Source organism: Wolffia australiana, chromosome 5 (assembly GCF_029677425.1).
Source record: "Wolffia australiana isolate 7733 chromosome 5, ASM2967742v1".
Taxonomy (NCBI): domain Eukaryota; kingdom Viridiplantae; phylum Streptophyta; class Magnoliopsida; order Alismatales; family Araceae; genus Wolffia; species Wolffia australiana.
The window spans coordinates 15,473,370-15,494,010 of NC_135839.1; the positions used below are offsets into that span (position 1 = coordinate 15,473,370).

At 40.1% G+C, this 20,641-nt stretch overlaps 5 protein-coding genes across 5 annotated transcripts; 3 read left to right on the plus strand and 2 right to left on the minus strand.

The window, feature by feature from the left end:
- The first annotated feature begins 147 nt into the window (after positions 1-147).
- Positions 148-3,130, plus strand: LOC144703476 (serine/threonine-protein phosphatase PP1-like). Its single transcript, XM_078575645.1, has 4 exons — positions 148-574; positions 1,518-2,077; positions 2,743-2,955; positions 3,030-3,130. Exons 1-4 carry the CDS (start codon positions 391-393, stop codon positions 3,042-3,044), a joined length of 972 nt encoding a protein of 323 aa, XP_078431771.1. The 5' UTR covers positions 148-390; the 3' UTR covers positions 3,045-3,130.
- Positions 2,977-3,672, minus strand: LOC144703478 (late embryogenesis abundant protein Lea14-A-like). Its single transcript, XM_078575648.1, has 2 exons — positions 3,427-3,672; positions 2,977-3,363 (listed from the first exon to the last, which is right to left on the minus strand). The coding sequence occupies exons 1-2, from the start codon at positions 3,630-3,632 to the stop codon at positions 3,114-3,116; spliced, it is 456 nt and encodes a 151-aa protein (XP_078431774.1). The 5' UTR covers positions 3,633-3,672; the 3' UTR covers positions 2,977-3,113.
- LOC144703473 (E4 SUMO-protein ligase PIAL2-like) lies at positions 3,667-10,662 on the plus strand. The gene is made up of 18 exons (XM_078575643.1): positions 3,667-4,763; positions 5,558-5,630; positions 5,701-5,766; positions 6,392-6,457; positions 6,537-6,616; positions 7,062-7,113; positions 7,235-7,300; positions 7,672-7,742; positions 7,815-7,863; positions 7,925-8,009; positions 8,098-8,199; positions 8,639-8,693; positions 8,937-8,988; positions 9,073-9,189; positions 9,261-9,812; positions 9,881-10,051; positions 10,139-10,262; positions 10,350-10,662. Exons 1-16 carry the CDS (start codon positions 4,594-4,596, stop codon positions 10,049-10,051), a joined length of 1,827 nt encoding a protein of 608 aa, XP_078431769.1. The 5' UTR covers positions 3,667-4,593; the 3' UTR covers positions 10,139-10,262; positions 10,350-10,662.
- LOC144703475 (protein SGT1 homolog) lies at positions 10,055-14,161 on the minus strand. Its single transcript, XM_078575644.1, has 10 exons — positions 13,924-14,161; positions 12,641-12,710; positions 12,314-12,438; positions 11,945-12,086; positions 11,263-11,359; positions 11,093-11,158; positions 10,853-10,991; positions 10,531-10,619; positions 10,365-10,469; positions 10,055-10,279 (listed from the first exon to the last, which is right to left on the minus strand). The coding sequence occupies exons 1-10, from the start codon at positions 14,081-14,083 to the stop codon at positions 10,172-10,174; spliced, it is 1,101 nt and encodes a 366-aa protein (XP_078431770.1). The 5' UTR covers positions 14,084-14,161; the 3' UTR covers positions 10,055-10,171.
- Positions 14,162-19,324: 5,163 nt separating this feature from the next.
- LOC144703477 (late embryogenesis abundant protein At1g64065-like) lies at positions 19,325-20,339 on the plus strand. Its single transcript, XM_078575646.1, has one exon. It carries the CDS (start codon positions 19,346-19,348, stop codon positions 20,219-20,221), a length of 876 nt encoding a protein of 291 aa, XP_078431772.1. The 5' UTR covers positions 19,325-19,345; the 3' UTR covers positions 20,222-20,339.
- Positions 20,340-20,641: the final 302 nt, after the last annotated feature.

Sequence of the window (20,641 nt, forward strand, 5' to 3'; positions counted from 1 at the left end):
CTTAAATAAGGCCGGCCCACTTTCCTACTGGGCCAGCCGGTTTAAAAATTGACTACTCGGGTTAGTCAACTGTTTTCGTTGACCGGGACTCTTGCGCTGGAAAATGACGTCTCTTTAGGGTTGATAAAGACTAAAGCCACATGACGAACTGGGCTTAGATTATCACGGGCGGTGGCCAAATCGGATCAAGAACGACGTGGATGATGAAGAACAGGCGATAATCGGATCGGGATCACAGATTCATAGTACTCCGTTTTCTGTCGGTTGTTGATCATCACAATCTGAGAGTCCTGCTTCGTCGGTTTAAGATTGTTTCTTGCGCGTCGAGCGCGATCGTGTTAGGTTCAGTTGGTTGATCTTTGAAACGGGTTTGATCCAAGGCTTCTTGAAATGCCTATGGACGGCGCTTTGCTTGATGATATTATCGACAGACTACGAGCAACTAAAAGTGGACGAAACGCGAAGCAGGCCCCGTTGACGGAAGCGGAAATCCGGCAACTGTGCCTCGACGCCAAGGATATTTTCCTGAGTCAGCCGAATCTGTTGGAGCTTGAAGCGCCGTTGAAAATTTGCGGTAAATCGGGCATTCCCTTTAAAAATCTTGGAACAATTATCGCTCTTATTATCTTTCAAAGAAAATTTATTGCTCTTACTGGCTCATCTAATGTTTTTTGTTCTTGGTTCGCATACACAGCTGTGTAGCGAGCTTTCTATAATTCTTCCTTTTGGGCGTTGCTCTTAGACCTGTTGAATTCAATTTGCGTTCCCTGATTTTATGGAAAACTAGAAATTAAATGTGTGTCTCATCCTAATTGCGAAACTTGTAAGTCAGCGATGATTATTTGCGCTCTCAGAGTGCCAGTTAATGTTTTATTTTTCAGCATTATGAATTTATGTGGTTAATAATTTACCGAAACCTTAACCGAGGGTGAGAAACCAATTTTTTTGACTCATAATTAATCCTGTAGTCCTGCTAATCAATCTCATCTGTATTGAGCAGCTTGAAAATGCCTGGGCAAGCTTACGTAAAGTGGAAACGAGAAAAATAAATTTTGATTCAGGTGACTTATGGGAATTTGGAAGCATTAGAAAATTACAAAAATGAAACCCATCTTCTTAAACAACGAAGAGGGATATTAATAAGCCAACGAGTTTTCCGACAAGCTTTACCAGGAGCTCTAGAGACTCTGCGATGTTAACGTTTTAGATTTCAGCATTATTAATTTCAGTCACAAAATGTAGAGAAACCTTAGCCAAGGCTTAGGCATCGCTTTTTTAACTCCCAATTTATCTTTTCATCTTGCTGTTAACTCATCAGTAAATCACTTCTGGTTCAGCTGTCCCTTTAATTCAAACCTGAATTCAATACATTTGCATGATATTTAAATATCCTTCGTGTTGATATGCTTCATAAGTCATAACTTATAGCTTAAACAGTATATCGCTTCATAAGTCTAAAGAAACTGGGGTGATTACTTATCTGTCTGTGAAAATTCTAAATTACTATTTATTTACAGGAGATATTCACGGCCAATTCTCTGACCTTCTTCGTTTATTTGAGTACGGAGGCTTCCCTCCGGCAGCCAACTACCTTTTCCTCGGAGACTACGTTGACCGTGGAAAGCAGAGCGTGGAGACGATATGTCTGCTTCTTGCCTACAAAGTTAAGTACCCAGAGAATTTTTTCCTTCTCAGGGGCAACCATGAGTGTGCTTCCATCAATCGGATTTACGGTTTCTACGACGAGTGCAAAAGAAAGTTCAATGTGCGTCTGTGGAAGGCGTTCACCGACTGCTTCCGATGCCTTCCGGTTGCTGCATTGATCGATGAAAAGATCATTTGCATGCATGGCGGGTTGTCCCCAGATCTCAAAAATTTTGATCAGATTCGTTCTATTCCTCGCCCAATTGATGTGCCTGACCATGGTCTTCTCTGTGATTTACTATGGTCTGACCCTGATGTTGAAGCGGATGGCTGGGGAATGAATGACAGGGGAGTGTCTTACACTTTTAGTGCTGAAACAGTGAAGGAATTTCTTGAAACCCTTGATCTGGATCTGATCTGCAGAGCGCACCAAGTAAGTCCTCATCAACTGTTTTATAATATCTCCGGGTTTCTTAAAGATATTCATTTTGATATGGTATTAATACATCGCGTGATCTATCTTTTTTTTTAAAACTTCTTTGGCCCATTGGAGTCTTGTTGACAAACTTCCAGAGCAAGCTTAACTTCAGAAATCTTAACTCGTGGTACCCGCTTTTGCAAGCCATCTACGTCAACTGTCCATTGACGTTATGATGGTTGACCATTATAAATCAGATTTCTACTAAGTAGACGAGTGACGTTGGGAGTCAATAGTTTGTGATATGCATTTATAGTCAGTGTCAATTGTCTATGACAATTTTGTCAATGCTATTGTCAACTACCCTAAAATTCGTCAACCTCTAGTCGTCTTCGTGGACCATTGAAAGAAATGGGCTTTTGCTATTGATGGGCATTTGGCACTTTCAATTAGATTTGTTCGAAGTCAACAACTGACGTTGACGGAGGGACTAGAGCAGAGCAAATGTGTGCTTTTGATCGGTTTTTTGTAGAAAACGTACATGTAATTTGACAACTTTACGAATTAACATTTTCTTCAAAAAAAACCTTTATGAATGAACAAGATTTAACTTGACAGCGGTTTGATACTCATGATAAGAGGTTCAGAAGATTGATTGAAGGTTGAATGCTTCAAAACAGGTCGTGGAAGACGGGTACGAGTTCTTCGCCAAACGTCAACTGGTGACTATTTTCTCTGCTCCGAACTATTGCGGAGAATTCGACAATGCGGGCGCCATGATGAGCGTGGACGACACCTTAACATGCTCTTTCCAAATTCTCAAACCGTTGGAACGGAAAGGGAAGATTGGGTTCGGCAACGGCGCAATGAGACCGGGCACACCACCTCGAAAGGTACCTCCTTTCTGTTCATGATTTATAGATAAATCCCATTCCTTTTATTGAGAAGTTTTTTTCTTTCTTTACAGGGTGGGAAGGAGTAGTCTCTTACTCGCGGCAGCTTTCTTTTGTTGAACCTGTTATGTATAGCTCACTGCTGTTCATTTATTTACTCAGAAGATGTTGGACAGTGTGGGCAGCTTGGTCTCCCCCCTCTTGGTCAACGGGATGGTGAAATTCCCGAAGATCGGGAGGTCAACGGTCAGACCGAGCTCAAGCTCGTAGTCAATGTCCCAGTCCTTGCCGATGTCCTTGGCGATGCTGAGGAGGAAGTCATACGGGACCTTCACTGGCACCTCTAGCCGGGTTTGACCGTTGGCGGTCAACGAACCGGGGTCCGGCATCTTCCCAGAAGCGACGACCCTGTTCAACAAAGGAACGTTAGGCAGAGGGTTGAGGGTCTACGGGCCGAGTTTTGAGGTTGACCTATTGCCGCTTCTGAAGGTGTATGATATCTCGCACACCGGGATGGCGTGGTCGTAAGGGTTGGTCACCTCGAGCTTGCTGAGGAGGGTGGCCGAGTCGCGGCTGACGTGGCCGAACCCGACGTCAGCCACCTTCGCCTCTGGCTTCTTGATGTGAGCCAATTTGTCCACCACTACTTCCTTGGCCTTGTTCAGAAGATGAGCCATGAGACTGTGCTACACAGAGAGATATAAACCAAGGATTGAAGATGATACCTCCTTCTGGACAGGGTTGTCTCCCCTTTATATCCTGGTTTTCAACTTACCTTTGCTGTACACGTGGCATGCACCACTGTACACATGTCAAGTAGATGGGGCAGCCCTTCTGAGCATGACACATGTGATAAGGATATATACATAAATCCAGATATTTGGAAGAAGTGATATTTGGAGACTGTAAGAGACGAAACGGATGCAGATTGTCATCTGGCCACAAACTAGGCGTGTTGGACGGATGACGAGCCATCATCTGAGTCGTCTGTCATCAGTCATCCATCACAGATGACAGATGATTGATGACGGAAATGATGGAATGGATGGATGTCGAGGATGACTGATGACGTTTAGGGATGACTGAAATGTGAAGAAATTTACATTTAAATCATAGATATTAAGAAATATTTAGAGCATCGGTAGATGGGGGTAACGAGCCTGAGCACGGGGACAAGGAACGATGATGAGTAGTGAGGATATGGACAATTGACCATTGAGGACAGGGACAATGACAGGGATGAAGACCGCGGGAAGGTTGACTGCGGATGACAGAAAATGATGATGGGAACGACAATAGTGGAGTATGGGAACGACGACCACCGTTGCTGAGGGATGGCGACCAAGACGAATGACAATGACGGAAGACGGAGATGTGACGATGATGAAACGTAGACGACGACGAAACAGATGGACTGAAATATTTTGGACAGAACGGAAGTCCGTTAAGTTCCGTTCCGTCCTTCCGAAACGTCATCCGTCATCCGTCAAACGTGGCAAGGAGGCGTAGGAATTCAATTGTTCAAAAAAATAACACGTGTGGGGGGGCAGTTACGACAACTCGGAATGATATTTAAGGGCGAGCTCTGTTCGCTGCCGGCGTCTGGTTTCTGTTGCGGGGTGGCAGTGGCGAGCAGCGATGGCGTCTTCCACGGCGGCGATGGCGGGAATGTCTTCTTCGCCTACTATGACGAGGGAGGATATCGTTCGGCGCGTGTCCTACGTTGTGGATCGCATTAATAGGTGGATGAGATGCCCTAATCGGAAGGAGCTGAGCAGTTTGGTGCAACTTTGCCACTCGCTCGCTAGGTTTTCCTCAAAAACTGCTGCCTCTAGCTCTTCCTTGTATTCTTTTCTCTTCAGTTCTGTTTTTATTGAAATTACCTGATTGAATCTTGTCAAATTTACTTTTCTGTCTCGCGTCTGCGAGTTTTTGGCCAACGAACTTGTGACGATCTTGGAGAAACAAGTGGATCATTGAAAACCTGCGTGTTTATTTGTATTTTGTGAAATTTAATGTGGTGGCATGTTTGAGGTTGCGTTCTACAGATTAATGTCTGGTGTACATTCAACGGGAGTGTCATTTAATTATATATATTTGCGGCAACGTGTGACATTGAGTGTCTGAAACTGGCATAGTGTAAACCATTTCGTAACGTCTTATATGCGTGCTTATTTTCAAAGAATGTTTTTAATAATTAGACAGGAAGGAAAACAGATTCGAGTGTTATTAACTCTCATCTATAGAATCCGCCAAGAGGATTGAGTAATATGGAGCGTAATTTGCTTACTTTCTGAAGATATCTTGAGCAGTAGGGTTAACTTCACGACCTGTGACGGATAAATCAATTTTAATTCGCGTGTTCTCTGATGTCCGTTGTCACTCGTGATAAACGTTTGTTGGTAGTCAACTTTTAGTGTCTTTGTCTGTTTGGTGATCACCGATTTGCTATATATTTGTTCGCGTGAATTATATCTTTTTTGAGGCATCATAGATGACTTCATTGAGTTATAGATATTTTCTTTTCATTTAAGTAATGGATCAATGAGAGCGGTCGTTCAAAGATAGAACATTTTTGGTGACCAATTTTTTCGTGAAACAGAGGCATTGATTTCTCCGTCACTGTTCGTGAAGTTTACCCTACTGCTCATGATTTGCCGGTGATTATTAAGCAGGCAAGTGGTTACGTCTTTTCCATTTTCACCTTATTATCATTCTTAGTTCCGTTTTGCCTCGCTATGGCAGGTGTACAAATTTAAGAACGAGCCCTCCATTCAACCTGCAATATTGTTGTTGCTGCTTTCTGCCAAGGTATTTCTTCCACCCAAAATGTAGCACGTCCGCTTCCTCTTTCTCTTTATAAAGATAAAATAAATTCGTTCACTTTGCCGTGTCCATCTTCACTTTATTGTTTTGTTTGGTCTGATACTTATTTGAGTCAAATTATGCATTTTCTTTTATGCCCTTAAAGAAAATTATAATGTTACTTGATCATTCCCAATGTTCATTCTTCATCACTCTTTTATCTCTTTGGTCGCAGAACTCTGGTATCGAGCTATTGAAATATCGGAGTCTAATCTATATTTCTATATATTTTGGTCTGAAGCCGATTAGATTCTTTAGGGGAATATGTTCTTAAAGTGTGCTTAGCAGGATCAAGTTCGATTACTTTTTTAAATAAAATCTTCCAAGTATCATTTATTTTTGTTCATAGACGTGCTTTAGTCATAATGAGCTTAACATCTTTCTTGAATTATTAAATATATGACTGTTCTGGCATAGAGTTATTAGTCAGTCAATACTCTCTTCTTGACTTAGACTTATGGTGGATAAGGACTCTCCGCATTAATATTCATTTTGGGTCAATTGTTTTACCGAAGCCTTGTATATTCTCATGGATTTTACATTTTTACTGACGATTGCATGTTTTTCTTAGACTGCTTGTCGGCAGGGCTGGTTCTCTGAAGCTGATGCGAAGGAACTAATTGCCATGGAAAAAGAGGTCTTGCATCTCTTATCTAAATTAATATGGTTTCGTACATGTATGTGACTGATATAACGCCAAATGCCATGATTTTTAGATGTTGAGCAACTTTTGTGTTGGGAGCTCCTTCTTTGACGAAAGTAAAGCATTGTCTGCTATCTCTACGGTTATTAAGAGGTTTGTATGACACTCATTATTATATATCGTCTGAAGATAGGCCTATATTAATTTTAGATCTTCCATTTTTGTTCAAAAGAGAGTAGTGTAGAAACTAAGGGGAAAAAATGGTTTTCCAATTACATTTTTCTTATCTTTCTTTCTGCCCTTTGCCTCACTTGTAATTGCTTAAAGCTATTTAATCATTCAAATGACCGTGAAGAATCCTAACGCTGTCTCAAGTGTATTTTTTTTGTTTAAAATTGTCTAAATATCGTTCATATTTTGGTTCTTCGTTTCTGCATTTTGTTAGATCCTTAAAGATCTCGATGCTTCTTGTCTCATGATTATACAGGGGAGTGTCCTTTTAGGTCGATAAGGCCTTTCATTTGATTGGATAATCTTTTGTATTTGGTCATGCCTACAATGTGGGTTGACAAACGGGCTCTATGTACTTCAATTTCAGGTTTTGCCCTCATCTGAAGTTTGGGAAGCTTATCGTTTCATTTGGAGCTAAGGTTGACCGACATTTAAAGAGTGAATTGTTTACTGGTTTCCTTTCCGCCTAATTTGCGAGGGTGGTTCCTGTGAAATTCAATTTCTGGCTTATTAACTGAATCTTGTTTTCCTTCATTGTAGGCTGGGTATAACGCTTTGGTTGTTGATTTTGCAATCCCATGGAACGGACTTCCTAGAAGTTTAATTGTAAGAAGGCCCATGTTTCTTTTGTTTCAACATTCTTACTTGCAAGATGACACAAGATGCAAGCGTGGGTTTTCTTTCTGAGATAAATTCCTTCCACCATTGGATTCATCAAATAATCCCTGTACTTATTGGAATGTTTTGATACTTAACTTTCAAAGTTCATGAACAGTCCCGAATTTTCTTTGAAGAAGGCTTGACGAGCGATTTATTTTATGAACCTTCATTAGTGTTCTGACAATCAATGATTTTCATACTTTTCAAAGTAGCAAATACCGTAAATTTCCAAGGCTGGTATGGATCATCATCGTGATATTTTATTTAACTCTATTTTGAACAATTACTTTTGACGCTGTGTTTCAACATCTTTGCAGAGACTACTTGTGGTTCGAACCGATGAGAACATGGAGACATCTTCTTGCCTCATAAGTCCACTTGATGTCAAGTATGGTCAAATTTAATCCGTGCTGTGATATGTTTTGAAAAAATGAGACAGGTTTTGTCAATAAAATTTCAGCTTTCTGGTCAATGGAAGAGGAGTTGAAAGGAGATCCAGTGGTTTCTCGGTTAGTCAATTTAATTGAGTTTTATAATTTTTCCTCAATCATTCCTAAAATGTCTTTTTAGGATGTTGGACCACAATATCCAACGAATATTACAAGATTTCTCAAGTATGGAACCAATCTTATTCAAGTGGTTGGCCTTTTTAGTGGTAGGTTTGATGTTCTTGAATTAACTTTATGGTCAGTTTTCCTTTAATAACATCTCTTTTTGCCGCTGATATTTCTTTTGAGAACCAGGGGAATATATCATTGCTGTAGCTTCGATGGAGAATGTACAGTTGTCTACAATTCCTTTGCCACAGGATTACACATCGCTTGGTGTTGGGACAGAACATCAAGGTGATCGTTCGTTATCTGATTATTCATGGAAAGTCATATTTTATGGCGTCGTGACGAGGGAGGTGGGTGTAGAAAACCCATGTAGAAGATAAATAAATTAAGTCACTTGAAAATTTAGCAAGGTACCAAATTAGATTTCTACACGTTTGAGATGTCCATCGACTAGGACAGGTTTTTCTTAAGCGTGACCGAGTCTTCTTGAAGTACGGGATGTGTCCACAAGTCATATCACTGACGTGTGTCACATGCGTTAGATACTGAAAATTTTTGGTAAATATGTCGTGTTGACCTTTGTTTGTTCCTGCTCACCTTTTACATTTTTTGCCTCCTTGGTGAAAAAAATGCTTTCATGTCACATGGTTTTCATCTGGATGTCAGTTGTTTTTATTACTTTTTTGTGCCTGTTTATCTTATTCCACTTGTATTTTGGAAACTTCAGAAGATGATGATTTAATTGAAGGCCTATCGAAGATTTCCCTTCTCTGTCCTCTAAGGTAACATTTTGCAGTCTCAGAAGTGTATTTTTTTATCTCTAACATTTCCAGAATCACCATTAACTGAAATTTATTTTATTTCAGTGTTTGTAAGCCATGTAATATCAGCGAATGGATTTTTTTTCGAACTACTGTTTTCACTGGGATACTCTGCCTTAGACTATTGTATTATCGCACACATTAATTTTCTTTTTCCTGGGTCTCTGAATCATCGGGCCGATTTCCTCGTGGGGATTACCACAGCTTCAGGCGCATCAAAACCCCTGTCAAAGGTCACCTCTGTAAACATCATCAGGCGGGAACTCTTTCTTTTGATAAACTTCATCCCTGTTCCGAGGATTTTGCAAATTAACATTTCCTTTGTAATTCACTTTCCCAGTGCTTTTGTTATGAAAACTACATGGCGATGAACGTCAAGAGACCGGCCTGGCGATGCCCGCTCTGTAACCAAGCTGTCAGCTTCGCTGACCTAAGAGTTGACCGCCAGATGGTGAAGGTTATCTCTTTAACTGGCATTTGCCCCACATTGATTTTGATAGCCTGTAGGTGACATAATTCTCTTCCCAGATTTTGGCAGAGGCAGGTGAGGACGCCACCCATGTAGCCATTGCCTCTAATGGGTCGTGGAAGGTTTTAGAATGGCGAGGTAATGCCGAGAACGCGGAAGGTGGCATTGGGCAGGATGAATCCTCAAACTCGAAGCTCCGTGACCCTTCAATTGGGCTGTCACACCTGGTTGACCTGACCAACGAGCCAGAAGAAGACTTCCACTCTGCCCCTGTTCCGTCTTACGGAACCGGCATGTCTACACGAACAGAAACCATCCAACCTGGTCAAAGTCAAAGTCAAAGTCAACAGAGGGTCGACCCAAACCTCAGAATCTGGTCCCTTCCACCTGGCATAGCGCCGGATCCTGTGATGTCCGAAGCCGTTTCTCCAACTCTTGGCTCCCTAGACTCCCTGTTTATGCCACCGGCAAGGCAGTTCTCGGATGGCTTTCTGGCGCAACTTCAGTGGGCAATGCCACCTCAGCCGGCACCAAGAGACGTGCACGCCCATGGACTAAGGGACACATTCTCAAGCGGCGGGATGCCATTGCCAAGTCACTCCGTAGCTCAGGTTTTTTTGTACTCTTGTTTGGTTTTCTACTTTGGCCGTCTCCGTGGGGAACTGAGTTTCTTGGACAGACGCCAGAGGGCATGTTTGCAGGGTCGTTTCTCAACCAGCAACCTCAAAACACCAGCTTCTTGCCGACGCAGCTGGCAATGGACCAGCTTCCAGTCTTGCCCAGCAGCGCTAGCCAGCTGTTCTTCAACTTCGGCACCCCGCAAAACTCCATTTGGCCCAGAGGATCCTAAGTGTGGCCGAAAACTCATTTCCTCTATTGCCAAAACCCAACAAAGTTTCGCACATCTTTCACATAATTTTCATGTCTCTGGGTCCAGGCGCGCAGGGGGGAAAGGGTGGATTTTTGTTCCTCAATACTCCCATTTCTTCATCTCCATGCTGTCGGGTGGCGACCCGGTCACCGTCTTTGCGCCCACTTCTTTCCAGTTGGTCGACAGCACCGTACCATTCGATTCCACCTATTTTTTTTTGTTATTTTCAGATGCATTAGTGGGCGGTAAGTGAATTGGGTTTTTTTTTTCTATGGAGTTTTATGATGCTTACGTAGGATTTCTGCATCGCTCGTCTCATGTCGTCGTCGGCATCCCGGAATATGTCCTGGAAGAGCTTGTTCAACGCTGCGTCGCCGTCAAGTTTCTCGTCCTTCTCCTGCAGACAAGTAATGTGATAAGAAGAAGAAGGATGAGGTTTCAGCAGGGGAAGGTTTCACCTCTTTCTTTACTTGAGCCTCCAGTTTGTCCCAGTCTGTCTTCTTTGGCTTCGATGATGGATAAGATGGCTTTGGGGCCGTCGATGACCCTGCCAAGTAAGAGCACTCTTTTAATCTCTATTACCCAGAAAATTCAACCAGGAGCTAAATCTTTCATCATAACAAACCAATTTGCAATAAATTGAAGATCCTATACTAATGAAGAACCAGATATATAGCTTCTATTTTTGCAGTTCAACTTGCAATGGGATTTGAAATAATAAAGTATTTGCAGATTAAAATTTAGAAATATAACATAATAATTTGGAACTGATGAATATACCTGATGGAATGTTCACTCTTTGCACAATAGACTTGTCCCGAGAAAACTCAAGAGACGTCCATGTGATGGGTTCAACCTTAGAAAGACGGATTTCAATTTTGGAACCCAATACTTTGTATCTGGAATTGCTGGGAACAATCTGTTTAGGAGTTCAAAACCCAAAATTAAGACCAAAATCAAATCCTGCTGAACTTATGATTAAAAAATTCCACAGCTCCCACGCTATGGAATATTAACTACCTTCCCAAAAAGACGCGGCTGAAAATGATACGGTTCTTCACCAGGAACTTCAATCGAGACACTAAGCTGAAATTTTGAAATTTTAAATCACAAAATTGTCTTAGAAGTTAGATAGAAGAATTTCCAATGCAAGTACACAAATAAAGAAAAGGGCAAGTAAAATAGCATACAATTTGTTCACCAAACTCGACTGCAATATGTACTTCCGGAATGCCCTTCGCGTATATCGAAAGAACTATTTCCGTTGTTGTGTTGTAAAAGTCATGCCTGTATCAATAAAATGACAAGAACAAATTACACCCAGTGACAAATTAAAGGATCCTAATTCAGAAAAGCCACCATAATTCAATGCTAATGCTCTTGAATTTTTGTCCACCGGACATAGCAATCGACAAGAAACATGGGGCCACTATATAAAGGTCGCCAAAAATATGGGCCCCCATTACTTTATTTCCACATGGATGAAATGATCATGAACCATGCATGGGTTCGGATCGAATAATTGGTTGTTCATTACACAATCTTCATCCATTAATCCTCGTTGTTCCATGAGATTGATCTATTTGATCGATTATGGAAAGAAAAATGTATTATACTTCAGGGGAAGGCCAGCAAGTAGGTGACGTGGCACAATTTCAGCAAAACGATCGAAAAGCCCCCAACTTGTGCCCAACTAATGCAAAAGCCGATTTGATTGATCAACGATTAAATCATGAGCTGAAAGAATAAATTAGATTGAACTTTGATCCGATCAAAGTTCAGGTACGACCTATTTTGACCACATCATTCCACAGAAATCTTTTCTAAAAAAACGAACAAAAAAATTGACAGAAAATATAGTTGTTATGTCACCTGAATCTAGGACCAGTTGGAGTTTTTGGCAGTGGCTTTTCCTCATTCCGTCCACTTTCACATGTCTTCTCAGGTACAGGAGCAACGAGTTCAGGTGCGCAAGTAGGTGACTTATTCGTGGACGATAAAGCATTCATTTCCTCTGTGGAAAAAGTTATATATTAGAAGCCAAAATATAATTTTCATTTAAAAAGTAATTTTTCTAATGAGATAATGATTCTCTTAAAAACTTAGTTAGGAGCTACGCACAGATCCCTGAGTTTTGATATAAAAAGAGCAGAGAAGTAGAGAAGAAGGAACAAAACAGATGATTTCACGTCAAAACAATGGAGAATTACATAATGTGCTCTCGGGAAGACCTGGTTTTACCTGCAATTCGAACGTCGCATTCTTTGATCAGTTTGGCAAACCTTGATTCTCCCGGCGACAAAGCAAAGCCAGCCTCCAGGGCAGCTTTTGCAGTCTGGAATTCTTCCAGCTTCATGCATGCAATACTGTCAAGAAAAGAGATGAATTTAACAAGGACTGATGATAGAAAAATAAAGGGAATTTTGTTGAATCAATGAAGGGCTCTTTGATGTTCTGCAAGAAGAGTAAAAACACTAAATCATGAACCCGAAGGCTAGATAAAGTTGTAGACAAAACTAGCATCCCCAACTATATCTTCGTAAATAAATGATGTCAGAAATCACTAACCCCTTACGCAAGTATGCCTTTGAAAGGGAACGATCCAACTCAATTGCCCTATTGGCATCAGAAACAGCCTCTGCAAACCGTACAAAGTTAAGAGTTAGAAGCACACAAATTAACAATTAAATTAAACACAAATTAAACAAAGTTTTCAGACTTTGTGAAAACACTCACTATTAACGATTTATAGACGCCGGAAATGACAAAAAGAATTTAACGTAAGGAGAAAAGAAAGTTGAATACAGTCAAAACGACTGCAGAAAGAAAAGTAGTTCCTTAATTTACGAGAAAAATCTTCCTAGTCCCGATGACAAAAGAGGAAGAAATAAACTAGAAGTTAAAAAAGGATGATAGTGTATACCGGTAAAAAAAGTGGTCATAGCAAAGAGGAAGAAATAAGAAACCACAACGCTAATCACAAGTCTGTAAGGAATAACCTAGAAGCTAAAAAATGATGGTACCGGTATAAAAAAGTGAAGATAATGAAGAGGAAGAAATCAGTAACCAAAACGCCAATTACAAATTCTAAGGAATAAAGTAGACGCTAAAAAATGATGATAACATGCACCGGTACAAGAAAGTCGTGATAACAAAGAAGAAATCAGAACCCACAACGCCAATTACAAGAGCTAAGGAATAAACTAGAAGCTAAAAAACGATGATTACAAGAACCGCTATAAGAAAGTCGTGATAACAAAGAAGAAGAAATCAGAACCAACAACGCCAATTAAAAGTACTAAGGAAATAACTGGAAGCTAAAAAACGATGAAAACAAGTACCGATATTAGAAAGTCGTGATAACAAAGAAGAAGAAATCAGAACCCACGACGCCAATTAAAAGTACCAAGGAAATAACTGGAAGCTAAAAAACGATGAAAACAAGTACCGCTATTAGAAAGCCGTGATAACAAAGAGGAAGAAATCAGTAACCAAGACGCCAATTACAAGTTCTAAGGAATAAACTAGACGCTAAAAAATGATGATAACATGTACCGCTATAAGAAAGTCGTGATAACAAATAAGAGAAAGCAGAACCAACAACGCCAATTCAAAGTACTAAGGAATAAACTGGAAGCTAAGAAACGATGAAAACAAGTACCGCTATTAGAAAGTCGTGATAACAAAGAAGAAGAAATCAGAGCCCACAACGCCAATTACAAGCGCTAAGGAATAAAATAGAAGCTAAAAAATGATGCTAACAAGTACCGGTATAACAAAAAGGCAGAAATCAGAAACCAAAACGTTCATTACAAGTCGTAAGGAACAAATTAGAAGCTTAAAACAAGTACCGGTGTAGTTCATGAGCTTGATGTTGGCCTGAGCGCGGTCGGCGTATAACTCAGCGTCATTGGGGTTCATGTCCAAACCCTGCGTATAAATCTCAGCCGCGAGCTCGAAATTATCGTCGACAAACGCAGCGTTCGCTCTCAGCTTCAGATCGGACGCCATACTTCCAGTGCGAAGATTTCTCACTCGCCTCGAAAAGCAAACGCTTCGCACAGTCGCTTGCTATTCCTTGGCTTCTGGAAACGTCTACAATTAAAGAATTTATACCCGATCAAGCCGCCAATTTGCTTAATTGGCGTAAGTTTCCTTGTTAAGCCTGAAATTGTGAAGCCTAAGTTTCCTTGCTAGGAAATTTCAGCAAAGTCACAACTGTACATGCTGATAATTTGTATATGAGGCTTGAGATTATAAAAATTGATGGACGAAATCTGTTCTAGATGTGAGTTTACTAATTGGCTAAACCAGAAAGGAAACCCACAAGAATTGTAGATTGGTTTGCCCTTTGTTAACTGAACTCTATTTGTGATTTTTTTTCCTGTAATGTGATTCCTTCAATCATATAAAATATTTAGCATCAACTAGAGATTTGAATTCTAATTTTACACGGTTAATGATTTTTTAGGCTTTGTTGAACTCTGGATTTGACCTGTTCTAAGTCTCCTCGATATACCCGAATTTGGGTTGAATAAGTTGTTTTAAGGCTATGATTTATGCAATAATATTTATAAAATTTTCTTTGCTTACAATAGGCTAACGTCGACAAGGAGTAGGTAATGGGAGAGTAAATTGTGATTCAAATATAACTTAAATAATATTTTAAATTATTTTATATGTTTCTAGATTTTTAATTATTTTCTAAAGAGCACATTAATGAAATGAAGGAAAACCAAGCAAAACTATTTTAAATAAATGAAATAAATATTTATGTATTTCTAATAAATTCCAATAATTTAATGTGATTTTAAAGAAAAATTTGGGTCTTTAGGGCAAGAAACAACATTTGAGGTAAAAGAGAACCTTTGGCCACAATTTGCAGGAAATGGTGCTCCGTTAGGTGGGCAGATTTGGGCACCACCGAGTAGTGGACTAAAATGCAGTAACTTATGCTACATGAGGAATTTTTTCAGTGTCATTTGATGTGTTGGAAGCTTTAAACGACACTTTAAATAATTTTTATCCACTAACCTTCAAAAGGCACTCCACGAAACATGATACACACCTTCATACCAAACTACGCTTTAGACAGTTCATTTTATTTAGGGCGACAATATTGACTCTTTGTCCTTTTTTGTTTATTTACTATTTTTTTTAGAAATAATGTTGTAATTTCAAAGAAAAGCCTTTTATCCAAAACATGATTGTTATTTGATTCATGCTTGTCATTTTTTAGATTGTAATACTAGAGTATTATCATCCTCTCAACTTCAAGCTACTGACATAGAATCAATGTAAAACTATATCTCTGAAATTAAAATATGCATAAACATGGATTCTTCGACCATTGCTTAAGAGCATCTAGGATTATCTCATGTTTTGAATGTTTCTGACGTCTCCCATACTAAAAAGCCGAATAAACTTTTCCTGAAAAGTTATCTTCTCTTTACTTATTTATTCTCTCCCTCTATTTATCTATCTATGTTACCTATCCTCGTGCACCATTTATTCTTTCCCCTCTCAATGTATCTTTTAGTCTCTTTATCTCCCTCATTATTTATCTCTCTCTCCGTCATTACCTCCATTCATCTCTATCCCTGGTGGTGAGGAGGCTCATGTATATCCCAAAAAGAGGAGCACCCTCATTGTTGAAACATTTTTCACACTCGGTACATCATCATCAATACAGTATGTGAGGCATTTTTCGCACTCGATGCACCATCAGCAATAAGGTATGCGATGTCATTATTGATGGGGGCAGTATTCAAAATATTGATTCTGTTAATATGGTGAAGAGACTAGCCTGAAGACAAAGGCCCATGTGCAACCTTATGAGATTGGATGGGTACATAACGATACTGGAACCAAAGTCAATGAAACTTGTTCAGTGAAGTTTACAATTGGCGCGAGATATGTGGATGAAGTGCAATATGATGTTGTTGACTTGAATGCATGTCACATCGTCCTTGGGAATCCATGGTAATCTGACCACGATGCAACCTATATAGGTAGCGAAAATTTCTTTACCTTCTTTAAAGGTGGTCAAAAATTTATGTTTAACCCCATGACGAGCAGGCCTACTCCTAGCCAAAAAAAGTAAGAGATGATGTTGGTTGACACAAAGGAGCTATTTTCTATCATTTATTAGAATTATGATGTTTTCCTTGTTGTTCAGAAAATTGATCTTAACCCATGTCGCTCTCAAGTAGTCCCTAAACATGTGTAGAAGCTCTTACTTGAGTTTTCAATGATTCAGTACACACCATCTGATGAGGGACATACAAAACTGCATCAAACTCATCCCAAGAGCAAATTTTCCAACCTTTACCCCATTATAGAATGACCCCCAAGGATAATCAATTTTTGCAGGATCAATCTGAATAACTTCTGCAGAACAGACTCATAAGAGAAAGTATGAGCCCTTGTGTTTTTCCTGCATTGTTAGTTCCAAACAAGGATGGGAGCTATGTAATGTGCATTGATACTCAAGCAATCAACAAGAGCACAATAACATATCATTTTCCCTTTTCACGACTTGATGATATGTTGCACATGTTGTGTGGCTCCAAAGTGTTCTCCAAGATCAGTTTGAAGAGTGGATACCATCAGAATTTGATCCGCAAAGGGGATGAGTAGAATATTGCATTTACGACAAAGACATGACTATATGAGTGGCTAGTAATGCCATTTGGCCTTTTCAAATGCTCCAAGAACATTTATGAGAATGAAGAATCAGGTACTACAACCCTTTATTGGAAAATTTATGATTTTTACTTCAATGACATGTTAATCTATAGGACCACAAAGGTTGAACACTTGGTGCATCTATGTGAAGTATTAAATGTGCTTCAAAGGAACAAACTATACATAAATTCCAATAAAGAGTTGCTTTATAACTAGAAGTAGTATTTCTTGGATATGTTGTTAATGTAGATGGAGTACAAGTTTATGAAGATAAGGTCATACCAATTTAGGATTCTATGGCTATTATCAGCATCCATCACGTGTAGAGTTTCCATGGACTTGCCACATTTTATCCAAAAAGCATTCAAAATTTTAGCGCCATCATGACTCCAAACATGAATGCAGGACAAAAGGAATAATTTCATGGGATGAAGAAGCAGAGATGAGTTTTTAAGAAGTCAAAAGCAAACTGTATTCTGCTCCTATTTTGGCTTGTCTTTTCATGGGTATTGTCATTATGAAAAACCCCGAACCTATTGTGGAATATATAAGGACCCCAAGTACCCTTGATGTATCATTATTGAAGTATAATGTTGTTTGTAAAACTCATATTTCTCCCTTTAAGTGTTCTCTATCCTAGAGAGTGCTTCATTGCTTGTAGACTCAAGCACAACCCCCTTGTGAACTTAAGGGTTGTGTAATCTAGTTATGTGTTTTCAGGACTTACATGCTTCAAGTAGAGAAAAGACAAACATGAATGCAGGCCTGCATTGATTTTGATCAAACAAGTTGAATCGATCAAAAATCTTGATCGAAGTCTAATATGATGAGTCTAGTCTTCTTAGACTTGTTAATAGTCTGAAAGACTTGAGTTGCATTAAATAGACATAAAAGGGCACACAAAAAAATAATTATTATACTAGTTTAGTCATTTTATTACAGATTTATCCTGTCCATTTCTCTTTGATTTTTTCTATAGATCACCACATCAAAAGTGATAGATGCATTAAATTCATTCCAAACCCAGTTCCCTAGCCAAGTGGAGTTTATCTATGGATCCATACATCATCAATCGATGGAGTCAACAATTGACAATGTATGGGACCTCTTGTCACTTGGTTACCAAGTTTGTCAGAGATGGAGACAACGCCTTGGCCGGTGATCTCAATGGCGTTGTTTCAAACAGTTAAATCATCAATTGATGATGAGGATGACATCACTGATAGGTGAGGACCAAGATGCCCTCTCACTCCATCACATCATCTAGTGACAGCTGGTGACGTCCATGATGCTGTCTCAGTCCGTGATGTCATACATCACTTATGTCAGGGATGTCATTGATAGGTGGCATCCTTTGCAACCTCTCACTCAATGAATTCATCACACCACGACCAGTGATGCAAATAATGTTGTCTTGGTCCATGACGTCATCCACCACTTACGTCGGTGACATCCTGGATAGATGAGAGTATAGACATCCTCTCACTCGGTAACATTGTCAATCTGCAATGTTAGTCGTATCATATTGGTTGATGACATCAATGACAACATTTCAAAGAGTGACATCATCTACTCGTGATAAGCGTCATATTGTCGATAGATGACATCGATGATGCCCTCTGACTCGATCACATAACATCATCACAGTTTATGATGTTAATGGCATCGTTTTGGTTTGTAACATTGTCCATCAGTTACATCAGCGACTTCATGGACCTCATGGTCAAGTTGTCCTGTCACAATTGGTGTTATCATCCGCTTGGTCCGCGCCCTCGCTGATCACTTACGTCAGTGACATCATTGATAGGTGATATCTGGCACATCCACTCACTCGGTCATGTGTTCCATCGACGATGTTGGCCATGTCGTCTTGGTTAGTGACATCCGTCCATTGGATTTGTCCGGGATGTCATTGATAGGTAACGTTGATAGCGTCGCCTCAGTCGGACACATCACATATGGGTCGGTGCAGTTGGGCTTCATTATAAAATTCAAATATCAAGTATAAATATTGATATTGAAACTTTATTTCATCTTTATAAGTACGCATTATGATTAATGGGTGCTTTATAATTCTCTCTTCCAAATTCGTACCTTCATCTTTCAAAATGCATTTCCTATTTTTACAAATTTATGTTTTATTTTGAACTTTTCGATGTAGTTGAATGGATCAAATACTTTTTTGATAAAAAATCCAGATTAAACTCTGATCTGATGAATCTTGTCTGATTAGACTTGTTAATTATCTGAAAGACTTGAGTTGAAATACATACACATAAAAAGGGCAGAGGAAAAAGGAATTATTATCATAGTTTAGTCGTTTTATTGCAGGTAGTCATTTATATGCCCCCTTCCCTATCTCTTTGATTTTTTCGATATGTCACCAAATCAAAATCGATGGACACATTAAATTAGATCCGAACCCAGATGCCCTGTACCACTAGCCCAACTGGAGTTTACCGTAGCTTGACTACAGTCTGAAAACCGAGTAACATTGACCAAAGTTCATTCACGTACGGCGGCTGCCGGCCTGAATGGATGGGTAGTCATTAACTACACCGCAAACAGAGACGACACAGAAAACCCATGTTACATGGCACACTTCATCTCGCGGAATCCCGACGGCCTGCATCAGGCTTAATTCGGCTAAGATTTTCTTCCCTTCTCTTGGTTTATAAATCAATTTCCCCGCTTCTACTTCACGGGTCTCCTACTTCTTCTCGTTCTTTCCTTCTCTATCGTCCACTATCGTTCTCTCTCATATCGAAGATGGAGAAGCCCCTCAAGGGCGAACCTCTGCCAGAGATCATCACCGATTCCGATCAAAATAGACACGCGGAGGTCATCCAAAGACAGTCTAGCGGCCGACGTCGCCTGGCCGTCCGATGCTTTGCATGCTGCGGTATCTCCGTCGTGATTATCGGCATCGTTATTCTCGTCCTCGCTCTCACAGTTTTCAAAGTCAAGAGCCCTCGGCTGGATATCAACGGTCTGACGCTCTCCAAGTTCGACCTCGGCGCGTTCAGTCGACCGGAGAGCTTCCTGTCCGTCAACGCCACCATGATCGCTGATATCTCTATCAAGAACCCTAACGCTGCATCGTTCCGCTTCCAGAACAGCACGACCATGTTCTTCTTCAACGAGACGAAGGTGGGCGTTGTTAACGTTCCGAACGGTAACGCGAGGCCTCATCGAACGACCAGATTCAACGCCACTGTCGATCTGTTTGTGGAGAGAGTTGCCGCCATAGCGGTGGCTAATCTGAATCAGACGTTGGGGATTCTAACTGGGAGCAGCCTGAATTTCAATATTACTAGCAGCTCGGCTGTCAGCGGACGAGTAAATTTGTGGGGCTTGTACAAGAAGAACTTGGAGGTTAAGATGAACTGCACCATCACTTTGGAGGCATCGCTGGGCAAACAGGGGATTAAAGAGAAAGATTGCAAGGCTGTGGTCAGCTAGAAACTTGGGTCTGTAAGAGTTAGCGGAAATAACTATACATTTGTTTGTTCATCCTGATTTTGCTTCTATTTGCTTTATGATTTGTATGATAGAAATGAACCCTGTTCAGATTGATCGAGTTCCGGTGATTTTAGTCGTTTCATCGAAATGAAAATTGTCATCGGAAAACGTCATCCTGCGTTCAAAACCGCGTCGATCTACGACCAGAACTCTTTGACCACTTCTAAATCGGCGTTCCAGAACCAAGCCATTGATTAGAGAGCGTTGAAATTTTGGCCCTGTACTCCATTTCTCAATAACCCCTTTCACCTGTCAACTTCACCTAATAAATGTACTTCCACTATTGTAACAATGAATTATATAGTGTCTTCCGTTTAGCTTATCTTTTCAAATTTTGGTGTGAGGCCTGAGATTCAAAAA